This window comes from Vombatus ursinus, unplaced genomic scaffold (assembly GCF_900497805.2).
Source record: "Vombatus ursinus unplaced genomic scaffold, bare-nosed wombat genome assembly UNPS02005659.1, whole genome shotgun sequence".
Classification (NCBI taxonomy): Eukaryota; Metazoa; Chordata; class Mammalia; order Diprotodontia; family Vombatidae; genus Vombatus; species Vombatus ursinus.
The window spans coordinates 23,837,164-23,857,506 of record NW_020945437.1 but is presented as its reverse complement, the minus strand read 5'-3'; the positions used below and the strand labels follow the sequence as shown (position 1 = coordinate 23,857,506).

The following is a 20,343-nucleotide window of genomic DNA, read 5'->3' as shown; positions in this document are numbered from 1 at the left end:
ACAAACACAGGGGCTCTACGCTAGAGTACATTTGGTTCTAAGTCCCAATCAACATCTATTATCAACTCTTAGGTTGTACAACAATATGCCTTCTGAAATTTCATAATTCAAGAAAAATGAAGTTCCTGTTTTTGAGAAACTCATTTTCTTAGGGAAAAATCAGATGAACTGATGTCTATAAACTGAACAGAGAATTAAGGCAAGCCCAGCATAAATCCACCTAAACAGCAGTGTGGTTTAGTTTAAACAAGTAGAGTTGGAAACTGAATACTAGGTTCAAGTCCCAGTTCTGATGTTTATTGCCTGACTTTAAGCAGGTCACCTGGTCTCAGTTTCCTAAGACGTCTGCAAGGAATACAGCAGAATCTCACAGTTGGAAGGGTCATTCGAGTCCACCTAATCTGACTGGTTATCTGAACAAGAATTCCTTCTACAGTGTCTCTAAAAAGTGACAATCAAGCATTTGCTTGAAGACTTTTGGTGAAGGAGGAACTCATTCACTTATGAGGCAGGCCATCCATTTCTGGATAGTTCTAATGGTTAAGTTTTCTTTTGTTATCAGGCTTAAGCCTATTGCTTTGCAATTTCTATCCCAGTTTATCCTTCTGAACCAAGAGGAACAAGTCTAATCTTTCATCCCCAACACAGCCCTTTAAATAGTTGAAGATAGCCATAATTCTGTCCCTTTACCAGATTTATTCCACACCAAGTCTTTTCCAGGCTAAAAATTTCTAGTTCTTCAACTGCTTGTCATATGGCATTCATGATTTTAAGGACCTTTACCTTCAGCTATCCTCCTTCTAGACATTCTCTAGCTTATAAAAGTCCTTCCTGAAATGCAGTTCCCAAAACTGAATGCAATGCTCTAGATGTAGTCTGATTAGGGCAGAATAGAGTAGGACTATCACCTGTCTAAATCCTAATTTCTCTTAATGTAATTAAGCTTTAATTAACTTTTTCATCTAGCCCACATCTCCATCTTTTCCACATGAAAAATCATGAAGAACTTTGTCAAGTGCTTTGTTTAAAATCTAGGCAAATTATGTCAGCACGATTTTCTGATCTACCAATATAATAATCCTATAAAAAAGGAGATAAGGTTAAGTTTCTCATGCACCATTCCTGATGAGGCCACTGCTGGGTCTTTGTAAATCATTTAATAAACATTTATTAAGTACCCACTATGTGTCAGGCAGTGTGCTAAACTCTGAGGATACAAAGAAAGGCAAAAGACAGTCACTGCTCTCAAAAAAATCACAGTCTGATAAGGAGACAACATATAAACAACATGTATAAATAAGCTACATACAGGATAAATTAGAGATAATCAACAAAGGGAATAACTGCTTCCCCCTTCCCAAATGTTATTAGCTCTTTAATAATACATTCTGTAATTTTGAAAGGAATTTAAGTTGTTTGCTGGCATATTTGCAGACTGAATAGTTTTTTGGTTTTTGAAATTTTGAACTTTTACCCTTCTCTAATCCTTCAGTACCTCTCCCATTCTCTATTAACTTTCACAAATCACTGACAGTGGCTCAGCAGTAACATCCATCAGTTCTTTTAGGACCTAGGGAGGTAGTACATTTGGAGCTAAAAAACTTGAATACATCAAAGTGAAGTAGATATAGCATTAATATTAGCTCCCAATTAGCCACGCCAAAGATCATGCTTCTTGGTAAAAAGAAATAGAAGCAACATGAGAGTTAAATAGTTTCATCTTCTCCAACTATGTGGTTTCTACCTGGACAATAGTTCTTTTCCTCTTTGTGTTGTTTTTAACTTTTCCTGACAGCCTCAGCTGAGTGTTAGCACGTCCGATAAGGTTCTTATGCAACTGGGCCACACTTTTCATTCACCTCTGTTACCTGCCCTTGATTCAGTTTTCTGCATGATTTTTAAAACTCCAAGCTGATGACTTTCCTGTACACCCAGCCATCTCAGTCTTTTTAGACAACTTGCCATTTTCTCATTATAACGTTATTTGTGTCTTCAGACTTTCATCTTTTTTTGTTTTATTTTAAAATGTTTTATTGTTTTCTTTTCTCTTTATGTCACAGATATTTTAATACCTCTTCCAGAGTGAACTCTACCTCATGAGAAAAAAACATCTGATATAAATCTGACAATACTGTCATAGTAGTAGTTCTGCCTACCACGCCCCCCCACCTGCAGTGAAGGGAGGTGGTATGTTTCATTATGCTCAATTACTCAAGAGTTTTTTTTGTGACCTTTGAATTGATCTTACTGTAGTCACTGTGTGGACTGTTCTTTTGGTTCTGCTTATTTCACTCAGGCATCAGTTCTTACAAATGTTTCCATGTTTCTCTGGATTATTTGTTACTGCACACTAATATTTCATGATCAACACATGAATATTATTATTTCTACTTTTATTCATTTTTGCCCAACTTGTATGACAATCTTCTTTGACATGGTGATTCTACTTTCATTGATTTAATTGTTTAAATGCTTTTTGTGCAAAAAAAAAGTTATGCAGTCAAAACCGGTGACACAGTGGTTAGGTGATACAGTTGGAGGGCAATACCGAAAAGGGAGATAACTCAGGTATGAACATGCTGAACTGAATGTACACTTTTAAAAAAGTTGTATGTGATGAGACATGTAATTTCATACACAGTCTTCTTTTTCTGTTCTGAAGTTGGAGTTAATAAGACCTGAGAGTGAATCCTGCCTTAGACATTTAGTAGCTGGGTGACCCCAGGCACATCTCATATAGTCTCCTCTAATATAAGATGGGGGTGACAGTATCTATCTTACTGAGCTGTGTAAGAACCAGACAAGGTAACATAAATACAGTGCTTTATGAACTCTAAAGTGCATAATTATTAAGTCTCCCTTTATTTCTAAAAACATGTTTCACACTTACAGTGATAGAGATAAGGCTTGGATTTGTGATTTTAATGGTAAAGGAACCCACTGGTGAGGAAACGCCTTCTACCCCTCTATAATGCATATAGGCACTTTCTCTCCAGCTTCTGGCTTTCGGGAGTTGCACCATGAGATCAAGAGATTTGCCATGGCTCAAAGAGTCGTTATGTGAGAGAGGTAGTACTTATAACCTAGGTCTTTCTGACTCTGAGACTGACTATCTACTATTCCATACTGCCTCTTTACAGCTGGATTTATATAAATCTCGTTTTTGTCTTAGTAGGTTAATTTCCAAATACTGTATGCAAATTTAGTTATTTTAAGTGGAGTCTCATTGTCTCTTCCTAGTTTTTGTTAGTATTCTACAGAAATGTGGATAATTTTGTATATTTACTTTGCATTCTTATACCTTGCTGAAGCTATCATCTCAATTAGATTCTCCACTGGTTCTCTGGGGTTTTCTAAGTATGCAATCACATTATTTGCAAAATAGGATAATTTTATCATTCCTTTGTTAATATTTATGTCTTTGATTTCATCTTCTTGTACTGCTAAAGCTCACATTTCTAGAACTATGTCAAATAGGGAGCATCCTTGCTTAATCCTTTTGCAAGGTTAAAGCTTCTAGTGTTTCTCCAGAAACAATGATCATATTAAAGAAAAGTCTTTCTATGCTTATGCTCTTTAGAGTTCTTGACATAAATAAGTACTATGCTTTGTATAAGGCTTTTCTGTGTCTATTGAAATAATCATGTGGTTTTTGTTATCTTTGTGGCACATTTATTTAGTTATACCAATTGCTTTCTTAATGTTGAACCTTCTTTGTTTCCTTAATATGACTCCATTTTGGTCACAATGATTATTTTCAGGATTTATTGCTATAGTCTCCTTATTTTTTACATCAACATTCACTAGTGAAACTGGTTTACATTTCTCTTTCTCTGCTTTATCTCTCCCTGGTTTAGGTATCATAACTATGGTTGCTTTATAAAATGAGCTTGGTAGTGTGCCTTCTGTCTGTATTTTTGAAAATAATTTTTGTAGTACATCTCTATCAATTGGAAATGGCTAAGTAAATTATTGGACATATATGTATAGGATATTACTGTATCATAAGAAATGGTGAACTTGAATAAGTCAGAGAAGCATGAGAAGATTTATGTGATAGATATGGAGAGGTAATGAATGACTATAGGTATAGATTCTGAGACATACACTTTCGGTTTTTTTTTCCCTTGGTGAGGCAATCGGGGTTAAGTGACTTGACCAGGGTCACACAGCTAGTATGTGTCAAGTGTCTGAGGCCAGATTTGAAGAGACATACACTTTCGGACACAAACAACATAATAAAAAAATTTTTTTTTGCTTACCTGTAATCATTTATTACAAGGAAGGGTTTTATTTGGGTGGAAGGTTTTGAAAAGTTGTGAGAGAAAGTAGAAAAGGTAATGACGGTAATGCCAAAAATAGAAAATAACATCAATGAACCATTGAAAAAAAATAGAAAAGTGCAGAACAAAGTACAAAAGAAGGCATAAGCAAGCAGGGTCATACTGGTACTATCACATTAAATTAATGGAGGTACTATGGCACAGTTGAAAGAGCATAATAAGCTCTAGAATTAGAGGATCTGGATTCAAATTCTGATTTGAACCACCTCTGATTCCCACTACCTGTGTGTCCTCAAGCAAGTCACTTAACTTCCCTGGGTCTCAGTTTCCTCTTTATAAAATGGAAGTAGCAGTGGTAGTACGTTGTAATGTAAAAACAAAAGATATCAAGAAAACCTTTTTTAAATTAAGAAACAAATCAGGCAATATGGTGTAGTAGATAGAAATCTAGCAAAGAAATTACACCAATGGATCACACACTATGACCAAGTGGGATTTATACCAGGAATGTAGGGCTGGTTCAATATTAGAAAAACTATTAGCATAACTGACCATATCAATAACACCAACAGAAATATGATTATTTCAATAGAGGCAATTTTGTTTTTGACAAAATACAGCATCCACTCCTATTAAAAACACTAGAGAGCATAGGAATAAATGGAGTTTATCTTAAAATACTAACTAATATTTATCTAAAACCATCAGCAAGCATTATCTGTAATGGAGATAAGCTAGAAGCCTTCCTAATACAATCAGGGATGAAGCAAGGATGCCCATTATCACCTCTATTATTTAATACTGCACTAGAAATGTTAGCTATACCAATAAGAGAAGAAAAAGAAATTAAAGGAATTAGAATAGGCAATGAGGAAACAAAACTATCACTCTTGGCAGATGATAGGATGTTATATTGAGAAATCCTAGGGAATCAACTAAAAAAGTACTTGAAATTATTAACTTTAGCAAAGTTGCAGGATATAAAATAAACTCACATAAATTATTAGCATTTCTATATATTACCAACAAAGTTCACCAGCATGAGACAGAGAGAGAAATTCCATTTAAAATAACTGTAGACAATATAAAATACTTGGGAGTCTACCTGCCAAGATAAATCCAGAAACTACATGAACACAACTATAAAACACTTTTCACACAAATAAAGTCAGATCTAACCAAATGGAAAAATATTAATTGCTCATGAGTAGGCCAAGCCAATATAATAAAAATGAAAATTCTACCTAAGTTAATCTATTTATTCTTGCCATACCAATAAAACTATAAAAAATTATTTTACAGAGCTAAAACAAATAATAACAAAATTCATCTGAAAGAACAAAAGCTCAAGGATATCAAGGGAATCAATGAAAAAAAAATGTGAAAGAAGGTGGTCCAGCCATCAAACTATATTATAAAGTAACTATCAAAACAATCTGGTACTGGCTAAGAAATAGAGTGGTGGATCAATGGAATAAGTTAGGTACAAATTACATTATAGTAAATGACCATAGTAATCTAGTATATGACAAACCCAAAGATCTAAATTTTTGGAACAAAAACTCATTATTTGATAAAAACTGCCAGGAAAACTGGAAAACAGTATGGCAGAAACTAGGTATAGCCCAATATCTCACACCATATACCAAGATAAGGTCAAAATGGGTACATGATTTACACATAAAGGGTGATACCATAAGCAAATTAAGAGAGCATGGAATAGTTTATCTGTCAGATTTACGGATAAGGGGAGAATTTAGGACCAAAGAAGATACAGAGAGCATCACAAAATATAAAATAATCTTGATACAAAATTTAAAAGTTTTTGCACAAACAAAACCAATGCAACCAAAATTATAAGGAAAGCAGAAAACTTGGAATAAACTTTTGCAACAAATATCTCTAATAAAGGCCTCATTTCTCAAATATATAAAGAACTGAGTCTAATTTATAAAAATACAAGCCATTCCCCAATTGATAAATGGTCAAAGGATATGAACAGGCAGTTTTCAGATAAAGAAATCAAAGTTATCTATAGTCATATGAAAAATGCTCTAAATCATTATTGATCAGAGGAATGCAAAGTAAAACAACTCTGAGATACCACCTTACACCTATCAGAGTTGCTAATGTGACAGAAAAGGAAAATGATAAATGTTGGAGAGGATATGGGAAAACTGGGACACTAATCCACTGTTGGTGGAGTTGTGAACTGATCCAAACACTCTGGTAAGCAATTTGGAACTATGCCCAAAGGGCTATAAAACAGTGTATACCCTTTGATCCAGCAATACCACTGCTAATTGTATATCCCAAAGACATCCAAAAAAATGGAAAAGGACCTGTTTATACAAAAATATTTATAGCAGCTCTTTTTGTGGTGGCTAAGAATTTGAAATCAAAGGGATGTCCACTGAGGCACGGCTAAACAAGCTGTGGTATATGATTGCAATGGAATACTATTGTTCCACACAAAATGAGGAGCAGGCAGATTTCAGGAAAACCTGGAAAAATTTACATGAACTGATGCATAGTAAAGTGAACAGAACCAGGAGAATGTTGTACACAGTAAAAACAATATTTTTCGAAGAACCAACTGTGAATGACTTAGCTATTCTCAGCAATACAATGATCCAAGACAATCCCAAAGGACTAATGATGAAGTATACTATCTGCCTCCAGACAAAGAACTCACACTGATTGAATACAGACTGAAGCATGTTATTTTTCACTTTTTTCTTTCATTTTTTTCTTTTATTCAAGTCTTCTTGAACAAAATGACTAATATGAAAATGTTTTACATAGTTGCATATGTATAACCTATTATCTGATTGCTTACCATTTTAGGGAGGAAGAAGGGAAAGGAAGGAGAGAGGGATAGAATTTGGAACTCAAAACTTTAAATAAAAATATTATAAGTTCAAGTTCCCTAACTCCAAATCCATCACTCTTTCTTTCCATTATACCATGCTGCCTTCAAGACTGCCAGAAATACTTCAAGAAACTTCATATCACTTACCGATTTCTGATTAAGTTGGCTACTGTCATATCCAGTAGTAATATCTCGTATGTGCAATATGTCAAATGCCCCACAATATTTTGGATATTCTTTTGGAGAATGAAAATTCCGAAGCCTTTCAAATATATTTTTGATAGTAGGTGGATCATAACATAAGAAATAGGATGTCTTTGAAATATGATATCCATACCTAGACAAAACAAAAAAATCAGAATTTGAGTTTAAACAAGCATTCTGCCCTATATACTACATTAAGTTCTAAATGGATATACAACCTAAATTTAAAAGGTCACATCATTTAAAAAAATTAGATGAGGATGGAAAAAGATACCTTTCACAACAACAATTAGGAGGAAAATTCTTGATCAAATAAGAGAAAAGGGTAATCACAAATGAGAAAATAGATCGTTTCAACCACATTTTGCACAAAGGGAAACTGACCAGTGGGGAGGGGGCACATCTTTGAATCTAATATTTATCTAAGTATATGATGATTCCAGATAATAGAACATAAGTTCCCTGAGGACAGGAACTGTTTTCTTTTGGTATTTATAAAGTAAATACTAAAAAATGTGCCTAGAACATTGCAGAAACTTAACAAATCAACAAGTGTTTACTAAGGTTCTACTATATAAGAGGTACAAATTACATAACTACATTACATTACAGATTACATAACAGTACAAAGACAAAAAAATGAAACAATCCCTTATCTTAATTACCTTACATTCTATTGGGGAGACAATGTTTACATATAATAAATACATAATGAATATTAAATACAAAATAAATGCAAGGCCATTTAAATACAAATTAGTGGGGAAGGGGAGATCAAGAAAAGCATCAGGTAGATAGAACGTAGTTAGATCTTTAAGGAAATGAGGGAGTCTTTGAAATGAAAATGAAAAGGAAGGACATTCCAGTCATGTCATATGGGCAGTTGCAGAGGTACAAAGATGGGCAATGATGCATCATATGTGAGGAATAGAGAGAAGGTCAGTTTGGCTGGACTACAGAGAGTGAAGAGGGGAGTAATATATAGAGTAAGATAAGTCAGGGCCAACTTGTGGAGGATTTTGAATGCTAAAGAAAGGATTTTAGATTGTATTCTAGAGGTAATAAATACGGAAGTATTAGAGTTAAAGTGAGTTGGGGCCCCTCCCTCTCACTGACTGGACAGAGTGGAGGGTGGACATTGGAGAACTCTTCCCAGATCCTTCATTTAAGGAGGGCACCTAGGGCAGCCATCTTTTCACTTCCAAACATCTGCAGTCTTTTGGACTTTACCTCCCTTCCATCCCCAGTCAAGTACCTTCTCTGCTCTTCCTGCTCATTTTTCACTTCTTTTTATGTGCTGTTTTCCCCTGTTACACTGAGAGCTCCTTTTGGGAAGATACTGACTTTTGTCTTTTTTTTGTTACTCCAGCACTTAACCACAGTGCCTGGCACTTCTGTTGTTTTTCAGTCGTGTCTGACTCTTTTGTGACCCTGTTAGAAAAATCTGAAACAAAAATCTACTACAGGAGTGTGTGAAGGAAAGCCTTTATTATGCTTCTCCAGAGAAGTGGGCACACCGCACCATAGTGGCATGTGCGCACTGGTACAGAAACAGAGTCAACTTTAAAACGGTTAGTAAAATCCATACTCCTCCCATTTGAGCTGGGATTGGACCAGTTCATTTGGGTTACACTCTTCCTGAACTGCCCAATATGTGGCCATATGTGGTTCAGTATTTAAACTGCCAGCGAATATCCTGAATTAATTTAAGTATTAACTGATTTGATCTCCTTGCTGTCTAAGAGATTCTCAAAAGCCTTCTCCAGTACCACAATTTGAAAGCATTGATTCTGCGGTGTTTAGCTTTTCTTATAGTCTACATTACTACTGAAAAAAACAAACATAGCTTTGTGTTGGTAAGGTGATGTCTCTGCTTTTTAGTATGCTGTCTAGATTTGCCATAACTTTCCTTTCAAGGAGCAAACATCTTAATTTCACAGCTGCAATGATCATTTACAGTGATCTCTGAAACCAAGAATAGAAAATCTGACACTGCTTCCACTTCTTCTCCCTCTATTTGCCAGAAAGTGATGGGACCAGTTGCCAAGATCTTTGTGTTTTTTTTTTAATGTAAAGCTTCAAGCCAGCTTTTACACTCTACTTTTTCACCCTCATCAAAAGGTTTCTTAATTCTTCTTCACTTTTTGCCATCAGAGTGGGATCATCTGCATACCTGAGATTATTAATAGTTCTCTTGATAATATTAATTCCAACTTTTACTTCATCCAGCCAAGCATTTTGCATATAAGTTAAATAAATAAGGTGACAACATGTAGCCTTATCATACTCCTTTCCCAATCTTAAACCTATCAGCTGCTCCACGTTTGGTTCTAACTGTTACTTCTTGACTCGCACACAGGTTCCTTGGGAGAAAAGTAAGATGATCTGGTATTCCTACTTCTTTGAGGACTTGCCTCATTTTGATGTGATACATACAGTCAAGAACTTTAGTGCAGTCAATAAAGCACAAGTAGATGTTTTTCTGTAACTCCTTTGCTTTTTCCATAATCCAGTGAATGTTGGCAATTAGGTCTCTAGTTCCTCTGCCTCTTTGAAAACGAGCCTGTTATTCTCCAGTGGATCACCTTTTGTCGGAACTCTCCACTATAACCTGTCTTAGGTAACCCTGCACAGCACAGCTCATAGTTTCACTGAGCTATGCAAGCCCCACCACCATGACAAGGCAGTGATCTATGGCCTGGCATATAACAGGCATTTAATAAATGTTTACTGACTGAATGAATGAATGACATACTCAGATCTTGGCTTAAAAAAATATCACCATGGCAGATGTGTGGAGGATAGATTAGAGTGCAGAGAGATTTGAAGCAGGGAAACCATTTAGAAAGTCATTCCAATATAGTCCAGATGAGAGGTAATGAAGGTCGGAATGGAAATGGTTACTGTCTGAATAAAGAGGAAACAGATGTAAAAGATATTGTGAAGGTAGAAATGACAAAGTTTTGCACATGACTGGATACGTAGAGTGAAGGGGGGTGAGGAGTAAATGATAATGCTGAAATTATGAATCTGGAAAACTAGAAAAATCATATTGTTCTTGACAGAAATAGGAAGTTCAGCAGATGTATGAGTTTAGGGCAGGGCTTCTTAATCTGCAGTCTGTAGATTTTTTTGGTGAGGCAATTGGGGTTAAGTGACTTGCCCAGGGTCACACAGCTAGTAAGTGTCAAGTGTCTGAGGTCATATTAGAACTCAGGTCCTCCTGACTCCAAGGCCAGAGCTCTATCCACTGCACCACCTAGCTGCTCCTGTAGATATTTTTAAAAATATTTTTATAACTATTTCAATATAACTGGTTTATTTTGTAAGCCTACATATTTTAGACAGTTAATCAATAGACATTTATTAAGCACCTACTATGTGCCAGGCACTGTACTAAGGGCTGAAGATACAGAAAGAGGCCAAAGTTAGTCCTTGCCCTCAAAGAGCTCACATTTTAATGGAGGAGACAACAAGTAAATGAATACACAAAGAGAGAGAGAGAAAGAGAGAGGAGAGACAGAGACAGAGAGAGAGACAGACAGAGAGAGAAACTATAAATAGGATAAATAAAAAGTTGGGAAAGGCTTACTGTAGAAGACAGAATTTTAGTTGGGCCTAAAAGGAAACCAGGGAAAGCAGTAGACAGGATGAGGAGGGAAAACATCCCCAGACATAGGCTAACCAGAGAAAACTCCTAGGTTGTAAGCCTAGGACTGGGAGGATGGTGTTGCCCTCTGCAGTAACAGGGAGGAGATGGAGAGGTTTTAGGGGAAAAGATACTAAGTTCTGTTTTAGACATATAGAGTTTATGATGTTAATTAGATAAGAATAAGACAAAGATGTAAAAAGTTTTCTAAATAAATGGACTAGTAAATTTTGAGAAAAGCAACAGGATTAGACTGTTTACTCTAAGAATTATATACATACGTATATGACTGGCTTTCAAACTGATTTATCATGGAAATTCAGGCTTTTAGTATGTCTTAGCAATAAGTTCTCAAAACTGGATTAAGGATTTTACACACAAATTATATTGATAATGATAAAGAAAGTGAAATTATTTTCCATTATTAAAGTATCCACGTGATAATTTTAAAAGTGAGAAGAGCTTCTTTTATAGTTGGATACTCATAAATTTTTAAAAGATTCTTATATCAGGCATAGGATTTAAGTAAGGATAGAAACAGCAAATGGTATACAAATTGAAATTCTCTGACATTTCAGAATTATCTAGGAACCTTTAGATTTGGAACCAGAGAAGCAGAGACCCTTTCAGAGCTGTTCTAAGAATAAGCATATTGTCCAAGAAAAGGGACCACATAACTACATGAGACATCTGGGACTCAAAATGTGCTGGTTAAAAGGATATTGAGAAGGGGTTACTAGGATACAAAGAGACTTGATGTTAATTAATATTGGTGATAAATATTGTATTGCTTTAGTCTTTTGTTTTAAGGTGTTTTAAGTTTTCTTGGTTACCTTGGTAACATGTAAATCTCCCTTCTCAGACTCAGTCCATTGTGAGCCTCCAAGTAGTGTGACGTGACCTGACTTAATGTAATTATGACAATGAATTTATGAAAAACTTTATTGCATTGTTTGAACCTAGCCTTGCATGGCTGGGAAACTGGACCATCTCTCTGTGCTCTTCAGAGATCCTTAACCAAGGACCTCTGTTATGCTGACCAGAAACTCAGATCCAACGATTAATACAAGGAGTTTTCTCAAAATTGTCAACCCATGCATCTTCTTAAGGGCCCCTACTAGGTCCTTCTTGACTACTTCCACAGTTGTTAAACTCATGGGTAAGTACTCTTGAATTATCTGAAGAAAGCCCCTGCTCCTGAGTGAATGGCAATACCCTCCAGGGACCTCAAAGTTCATCTAGTATGAATCCAGAAGCAGTCAACATTCAGATGATTTAGCTGTCCCAAGATTCTGGACGAGGGCTAAGTATACTGTCTTAGTTTTTTCTCTTCTTCCCTTTTGTTATGTGCCCAACCATCAAGTCCCTGACTCAAGCATGTGCTGGCATTTTCTCTCTCTACATTCTTGATCCTCCCCCCTCTTTTCTGCTTGCAAGCAAACAATGGCTAGCAGTGTTACCTGGTACACACTTCCCTTGGTTTCCCTTCAAGGAACTGACTTCCTGGGATAAAAATGCTCGTCTTGGCCCAACTGGACTCTTGTAGTAGATTGGCTTATATCTGTCTCTCCTATATTGGTCAGAAGGTAGGGGTTCTTTAGGGCCCCCTTCCTTTGGCCAAAAAGGGGAAATATCGAGATATTAGGAGATACCTTGTTTTCTAGAGCGAAGGCTCAGCGAGCAATCTGTGCTCTGAGTTTGGCATGACAAGAATATTTTGTGTTCACCCTCTGGACGATCTCACCCTGTGGCAAAATGGCATAATTACTGTATTGCTTTGACCAGCACCAGGTGTTCTCTGAGCTCAGACAAGCTTGGACCATGTTCCAGTCACGAAGCCCTGCTATGAATCAAACTTGTTACGCTGCTCCTGTTACCACTCCTTGTCAGGGCTACGCTACACAACCACTGCTGTAAGTATCGAGAGCTTCCTACACTCTTGAGTCCATCACCACTCTTTCAGGAGGCTGATATCACGTTCTGTCTGATCTCTGAACTATGGTTAATCATTAGATTGATCAAAGCTCTTACGTCATTATATCAGCTGAAGCCCAACAGATTTTGCTGAAGTCCCTAATTTTAACTTTTTATTTCAAGTTTGTTTCTCATAGACAACATGCTGTTGGATTCTGCTTTCTAATCCATTCTTCTATCCTCTTCCATTGTATAAATGAGTTCATCCCATTCATGGTTATGACTGTTAATTGTGTGTTTCCACACATCCTTTTTTCTTATACTTTTCCTTCTCTTGTTTACTGCTCATTTTTTGTAAAGAAGAATTCCCTGTTGATTGAAATGGACTTCTGTACCCAGCTTTATGTGTATTCTTCTCTCCTTTGACCAGATCAGATGAAAGTGAGGTTCAAATGTCACTTGTTCTCCCTGTCCCTTCCTCCTTTTTTGTATGGTCTTCTATCTGCACACTTGGACTATGTGAGATAATGTTCCCCACCCTTCTCCCTTTTCAACAAAACTATTCCCAGATCTTCTGTCTAATTAGACTCCTACTATGATCCCTAATGATGATAATATTTACTGGGGACATGTGTATCATCTTCCCATATTAGAATATAAATAATTTATCCTTGTTTAGTCACTTGTGATTGTTCACTCACGTTTATCTTCTTATGTTTTTTTTTTTTAACTCCTGGGTTTCAAATTCAAAGTTTCTACTGAACTCTGAACTTTTTATCAGAAATGCTTGGGAGTCCCCTATTTCATTAAAGGTAAATTTCTTCCCCTATAGGATTGTACTCAGTTTTGCTGGGTTATTTTTTGTTTTATGTTTATAACCTTTGCATTTTGGAATATTACATTCTATATATATTTCTTTATAATTGTGACTGCTAAATCATATGTGATCCTGACTGTGGCTCCTTAGTATCCGAATTCTTTTTTTTTTAATTAATTAATTTATTTTTAATTTTCAAAATTCACTTCCGTTAGATTTTGAGTTCCAAATTTTCTCCCCATCTCTCCCGTCCTCCCACCCCAAGACGGTATGTAATTTGACATAGACTCTACATATACATTCATATTGAACCTATTTTCACATTAGTCATGTTATAAAGAAGAATTAAAACCAATAGGAGAAACCACGAGAAAGAAGTAACAAACAAAAAAAGAACAAAAAAAGAGAGAGAAAATAACATGCTTCAATCTGCATCTAGATTCCATAGTTCTTTTTCTGAATGTGGACAGCATTTTCCATCATGAATCCTTTGGAGCTGTCTTGGCTCCTTGCATTGCTGAGAAGGGCTAAGTCAATCAAAGTCAGTCATCACACAGTGTGGCTGTTAACTGTGTACGTTCTCCTGGTTATGCTAACTTCACTCAGCATCAGTTCATTCAAGTCTTTCCAGGTTTTTCTGAAGTCTACCTGCTTATGATTTCTTATACCACAACTTGTTCAGCTATTCCCCAACTGATGGGTATCCCCTCAATTTCCAATTCTTGGCCATCACAAAAAGAGCTGCTATAATTATTTTTCTACATGTGAGTCCTTTTCCCACTTGTATGATCTCTTTGGGATACAGACTAGTGGTGGTGGTATTGCTGGGTCAAAGGGTATGCACAGTTTTATAGGCTTTTAGGCACAGTTCCAAATTGCTCTCCAGAATGGTTGGATCAAGTACACGAATTTTTTCTTTCTGGCTGCCTGTAGTACTTTTCTTTGACCTAAAAGCTCTAAGTTTTGGCTATGATGTTCCTGGGGAGTTGCATTTTGGAGTTTCTTTCAGGTGAGAACCAATGGATTCTTTCTATGGTCACTTTGTCTCTTGATTCTAAGAGATCTATGTAGTTTTCTTTTCATGATTTCTTGACATACGATTTCTAGAATATCTTCAAAAGACACTGGGAGTGGGGTGGAGGTGGAGCCAAGATGGCAGAGGTGAGCAGTGTTCCCAAGCTCTTTCAACATTCCCCTTTAAAAAACTTTTAAAAGCATGTCGAATAGAATTTCAAATGGTACAACCAACAAAAAGTCAAAGTAAGTCATTTTTCTAGTTCAGGACAACTAGGAGGACAGAAAGAGAGATTGGCAGACACTGGGTTGGGGGCTAGCTGGGAGCCTGACATAGCAGAAGCGACACCAACTGTGGACCCTGAAAGAGGTGGTGGCAGCTGCAACAGTGGTAAAGGAGTGCTCAGTGCCCAGAGATAGTAAGGGGATTAAACATGTGGTCAGGAAGAGATTACAGGGGACCCCTGTGCTAGCACTGGGCTCAAGACCAGGCACCATTTGGCAATTCCACTGCCCACTTCCAAGTTGCGGGTTGCAGTTCCAAGACAGAGAGGAGCACTTGTGGTCATAAAGGAACAGGAGCCCTACCTGGGTAAGGACTAAAGCACAGACAAAGACACCGATCACACTTCTTCCCAGGTCATATCATTTCAGAAGCAATGAAAACTTATAGGCCCCTAGACCTAACTACTAAAACAGCAAGACATAAAAGCCTGTCGCTCAGCACAGTTATCCTCTCTCCCAATCTCTGAGGTAAGCAGAGTTCAACTATAACATATAGTCCAAAATCAAGAAATACACTGGAAAAATTAGCAAGTAACAACAACTGGCGAGGCAATCGGGGTTAAATGACTTGCCCAGGGTCATACAGTTAGTGAGTATCATATGTCTGAGGCTGTATTTGAACTCAGGTCCTCCTGACTCCAGGGCCGGTGCTCTATCCACTTCACCACCTAGCTGCCCCTAGATTCAGTTCTAAACAACATTTATTAAGGACTTTTAATACATGCAAGGCACTGAAGAATACAAGGACAAAACACAACACAATAAAACAAAAAAGAGTCCCTACTCTTAAGGGTCTTACATCTACTGAATGTCCAACATTCCAATGTCTAGCCAATCTGCTGTATTTTTAGATAAGCGATACATAATCATATCACTATCTAGGGAAAACTGGAGTCTAACACGACAACCAAGCAGAGTGAGTCAGAACTGTTCCTAGGATCTTTGATATTTACAAAGAGCAACCAACAAGTCAGTGTTAATTCAATTAAAACCCTAAACATAAAAAAAGCAAGAGTACAGAATGCTAGAGTCACAACGACAGAATTTACCTTTCATAAACTTTAGTAAGCTGTTGTGCCAATGTTAGATTTCTGGTTTCTAGGTAAGCCGCCATTTCAGCAACAACAGCAGCTGCACTCACTCCATCTTTATCCAAAACGAAAGTCCCACACAGAAACCCTGGAAAACAAAAAAGAGCTTCAGAAAAAAAAATTTTTTTCAAGAGAAAACAGATTTCTTGTGTTTCTATCAGTTTTATATTTTTAAAGGACAAAATAAACTCAGTACCATTTAACACCTGATGAAACCCACAAAGTAAATATATTTTATGCCTTTAAAAAACAGCTAATCATGTCTTTTTCAGAAAAATAAAAGATGGTTACAAATCAAAATTAGAAACCAGAAGACAAAAATTCCTTCTCTACGTGATTCCATATTGAAATCTGCTTGTTGATTGTTTTAAGATAGTAATTATTACTACATTAAGAAATAAGAATTTTCTAATAAGTAAAGCTATCTGAAAATTAAATGAGCTGCCTTATGAGAAAGCAAATTTCCTGTTAATGGAGGTACTGAAGTAGTAGATCATAAGATCTGAAGGTGAAAGGGGCCTTGGAATATTAACAAGTCCAAACCGCTTATTTTATAGATAAGAAAACCAAGATCAAAAGAAAAGAATTGACTTGAGTACGTTTCACACAGCCAGTAAGGGCTGGAGTTATAACTTACATCCAAGACTTTTGACTCCTAAGTTACTTATACCAGAAGATAAATAACTATATTTGGAAGATACTATAAGAGGAGTTTCATATTTTCATCAATTCCCAGAAAAGTACAGCTGGAATAGACCAAAGGTCCAACTTCTACCTAAAGCACGAATGAATTCGTTCTACAGCATGCCAAATACATACTCATCTAGATCTCACTCAATAAGGAACTGGCTTTTTCCCAAAAGGAAGGAATGTAGAAAGATACAGGTAGAATTAGATGATCTCTAAGGTCTTTTCCAGTGCTAATGTACCATGTTTCAAAAGAAGAGAAATACCTATTAATGAAGTACATAGTAATACATGTATGAGGCTATGCGTGCCAAACAAGACTAGAATAGCAATGGTGGCTGGAAGTCTCTCTAGTATTCTGATACATACCAATAGACTCTTCAAATGAAAAAAGGACTTCTTTCCCATTTTCCATGAGTTCTTTTATTCTACTTCCAATCCATTTAAAACCTGGCAATGTTTCCTGAAATATAAAACAGGATACTAAGCAATTTTTCTACCAAGCATTATGTGTGTAAAAAAATACACATATGTAGCAATATGCATGCATACTGTACTCATGTATAAAGATGACATGGCTAGTTACTGTGATATAGTCTCAATATCAGCACATGTGCTTGACTACTTTTATGAACATTTACAATGAACCACTTATATTACTCTATAACTCAGGGACCTAGTAGAATAATAAACGAAATAACCTGTAAGAGTTATCAGTTTATCTTTAGTACTAAGATTGCTTTTCAACTGGCATGGAATAGAGTAGAATAAAAACCACTACTTTATAAGCTAAAGGCAAAGTACGACATAAATTATTAGAGACAATTAAAAATAGAAATATGTACACAATCTAACTCTAGATTTCAGCTTACTAACTAAAAATACAAAGAAAGATTCTTCATTTAACCCTAGTAATTATCAGAGGAAGTAATAATGTCGATTTTCAAAATTACTGGTTCTATGTAAGTTATTTAATTACTTTTAAAAACTTAAGTTTCTTAAATCTATCTCCAAAAATACCAAAACAACTAGGTGAACAAACATTCACTTTTCTACTGGTTTTTCTGATGTCATGGAATCACAGCTACTGTGACTAGAAAGAATATTCCAAGCTAGAAGTCAAAGGATCTGTTACTAATTAGCTGTGTGACCTTGAGCAAGTTCAGAATCAGTTGTAAAATAAGGAGGTTGGATTCAATGTTTTTAAGGTCCTCTCTACTGCTAAAATTCTGTAAATCTACAAATACAAACTTAAAAATAGCATTTTTTGGAATTAGAAGTTAAACCAATGGAAATCAGTATTTGTAAAAATTCCTTTAACTTCTAGTTGTAAAAATAAACACAAAAATACTAACTAGCTCTTACTTCAAACTGAAATCCTTCTTTATGTGCAATTGCCTTCAAAATTTTGGAGGAGACTGTAGTGGCTAACATGTAAATGTTCTTCACATCAGCATTCTGTGACTTATTTTCCTTCCAGCAATCAAACATCCACCACCCAAACAACGCAGCTAACTCATTGCCTGTGAAAACTTTCCAACGGCCACTGCACAGAGAAGGGAAAAATTCATCAAAACCAAATTCCTTTGAATCTTATATTAAAAAAAAAATTAAAACATATTATGACCTACAATGGTAGCAAGAAAAAAAAAACATTTAACTTAAACACCAAGTAGGATAGCTTAGAAAACAGATTGCCTCTTTTTTTTTTTTTAAGCTGTTACTGAAAAAGCCAGGCTATGACAGGTAATAGTGCCATTGGGAAAATGATGATATTGCTCTAAGACAAAAGAACAGTCAAATCAAACATTTAAGTCTTTATCAGATACTTACTCCCCTTGCAGTTCGGCCACTGCCAGTCTGTCTGCATCAGGATCCGTGGCTACCACTACTCTGGCATTTTCTTTTTCAGCCAATCTCAGAGACAGCTCCTGGGACAAGCACCCCAAAAGCCAGATTACACTGAAGAAGTACAATTTATACTAATTCTCAAATGTATATAATATGTTGACATATTAACCCCCTCTAAAGTTCTCTAGTTTTAGAAGACCAGAGTTTACCAACATTTAAAATTAAGATCCTAGATTTTCCTAAGAATTATACTTTCACATGAAGGGCTTATCTAACATTAATGCAGAACATAAATTCCCTTAAAATTTTAAAAAGATATAAAAATGACTTCTGCTTTTCTAATCCTTAAAAACTTAATCATCCTCTGACTTGTGAATGACAAAGGCAGCCTGGAAGAATGAGAAAAGCACTAGGTTTAGAGTAAGATCTGGGTTAAAGTTATGGCTCCAGTATTTACTAGCTGTGTAACGAGGCAAATACCTGTCCCTCTCTGGACCTCAGTTTCCCAAACTGTAAAATGCAGGGAATGAACTAGATGATAAGATCATAAATTTAGGATGGGAAAGGACCTAAGATTGCAGAAATCTATTCTAACTATGCTATTTCAGGATTCTTTCCATTTTAATGGAGTTAAATAAATAATTCAATCAGGTTTTAAAATACATAGATACCAGCACAGATTCTCCTTCTTCAGGATTTGGACATTTAACAGTAGAAAAGTCCGGGTCTGGATCCTGTTGCTCTGGTACTGGAATTGGAGGTTTAAATCCAAACACTTTAAAAGCCAATTGCACATAATCATGACCCACTCCATGAAATGACGTATGGACAAATTTCAAGCTTGTCTGTAAGTTCAGCTCTCTGAAAAGTAAAACCAGAATTCAATCAGCACTACAAACACTTTTAATTATGATACAACGGCAAATGTCAATGATCCAAGAAAATGTAGTTAATGAATTCTGTATTCTAGGCAGAAATCTAAGGTGAAAACAATAAACTATGGCATTCAATTGAAAGAACAAAAATTTCTAGTCTGATCTCCTTCCTAAGTCTAGAAAGCCTAGTGATGCTTGAAGGTCATTAAGGTACAGGTACACTGTGATACCATGATAGTTTTGACAAAATGGGCACAAACTCCTTGTAAGAAGCAAAACAAACCAGCTTTCTTTTCTGCTCATTTATTCTATAACATCCAAACTACTGGCTGACACTCTCTCCCAGCCCCAAAGGCATTCCCCTTTTGTTTCTCATTACCACCTTACAAAGACTTATATACATAGTCAACCTTGATCACAGAATCTCAGAATTTGAGTTGAAAGGGATCTCTGTTGGCATTTAGTTCAAGCCACACATAAAAGGAATTTCTAATAAAACATATTTAACAAGTGGTCAATTAGACCCATCAAGGAGGTTGAACCCATGATATCTCAAGGCAACTCTATTATTTTTAATTTTTTTGCTACATTTTGTGTTTCAAGTTGTCTCCTTCCTTCCCTCCCAACCTCTTAGTAGAGAAGGCCAACATTTAATATAGATATATATGTGGAACCATATAATACATCCATATGTTTTTTCTCTTTCTCTGGTGATAGACTGCATTTTCCTTTCTAAGTCCTTCGGAGCTGATCTGAATGATCATATTACTCAGAATAGCTTAGTCATTCATAGTTACTCTT

General features: G+C 36.0%; 1 protein-coding gene across 1 annotated transcript in view; it reads right to left on the bottom strand.

The window, feature by feature from the left end:
* Positions 1–20,343, bottom strand: part of PGM2L1 (phosphoglucomutase 2 like 1) — a 72,507-nt gene that overhangs the window by 8,942 nt on the left and 43,222 nt on the right. Inside the window, exons 7-12 of the mRNA XM_027848339.1 lie at positions 19,339–19,528; positions 18,650–18,747; positions 18,182–18,362; positions 17,186–17,279; positions 16,088–16,217; positions 7,303–7,492 (exon numbers count right to left, since the gene is read on the bottom strand). Coding sequence (XP_027704140.1) covers positions 7,303–7,492; positions 16,088–16,217; positions 17,186–17,279; positions 18,182–18,362; positions 18,650–18,747; positions 19,339–19,528 — 883 coding nt within the window. The remainder of the gene's footprint in view (positions 1–7,302; positions 7,493–16,087; positions 16,218–17,185; positions 17,280–18,181; positions 18,363–18,649; positions 18,748–19,338; positions 19,529–20,343) is intronic.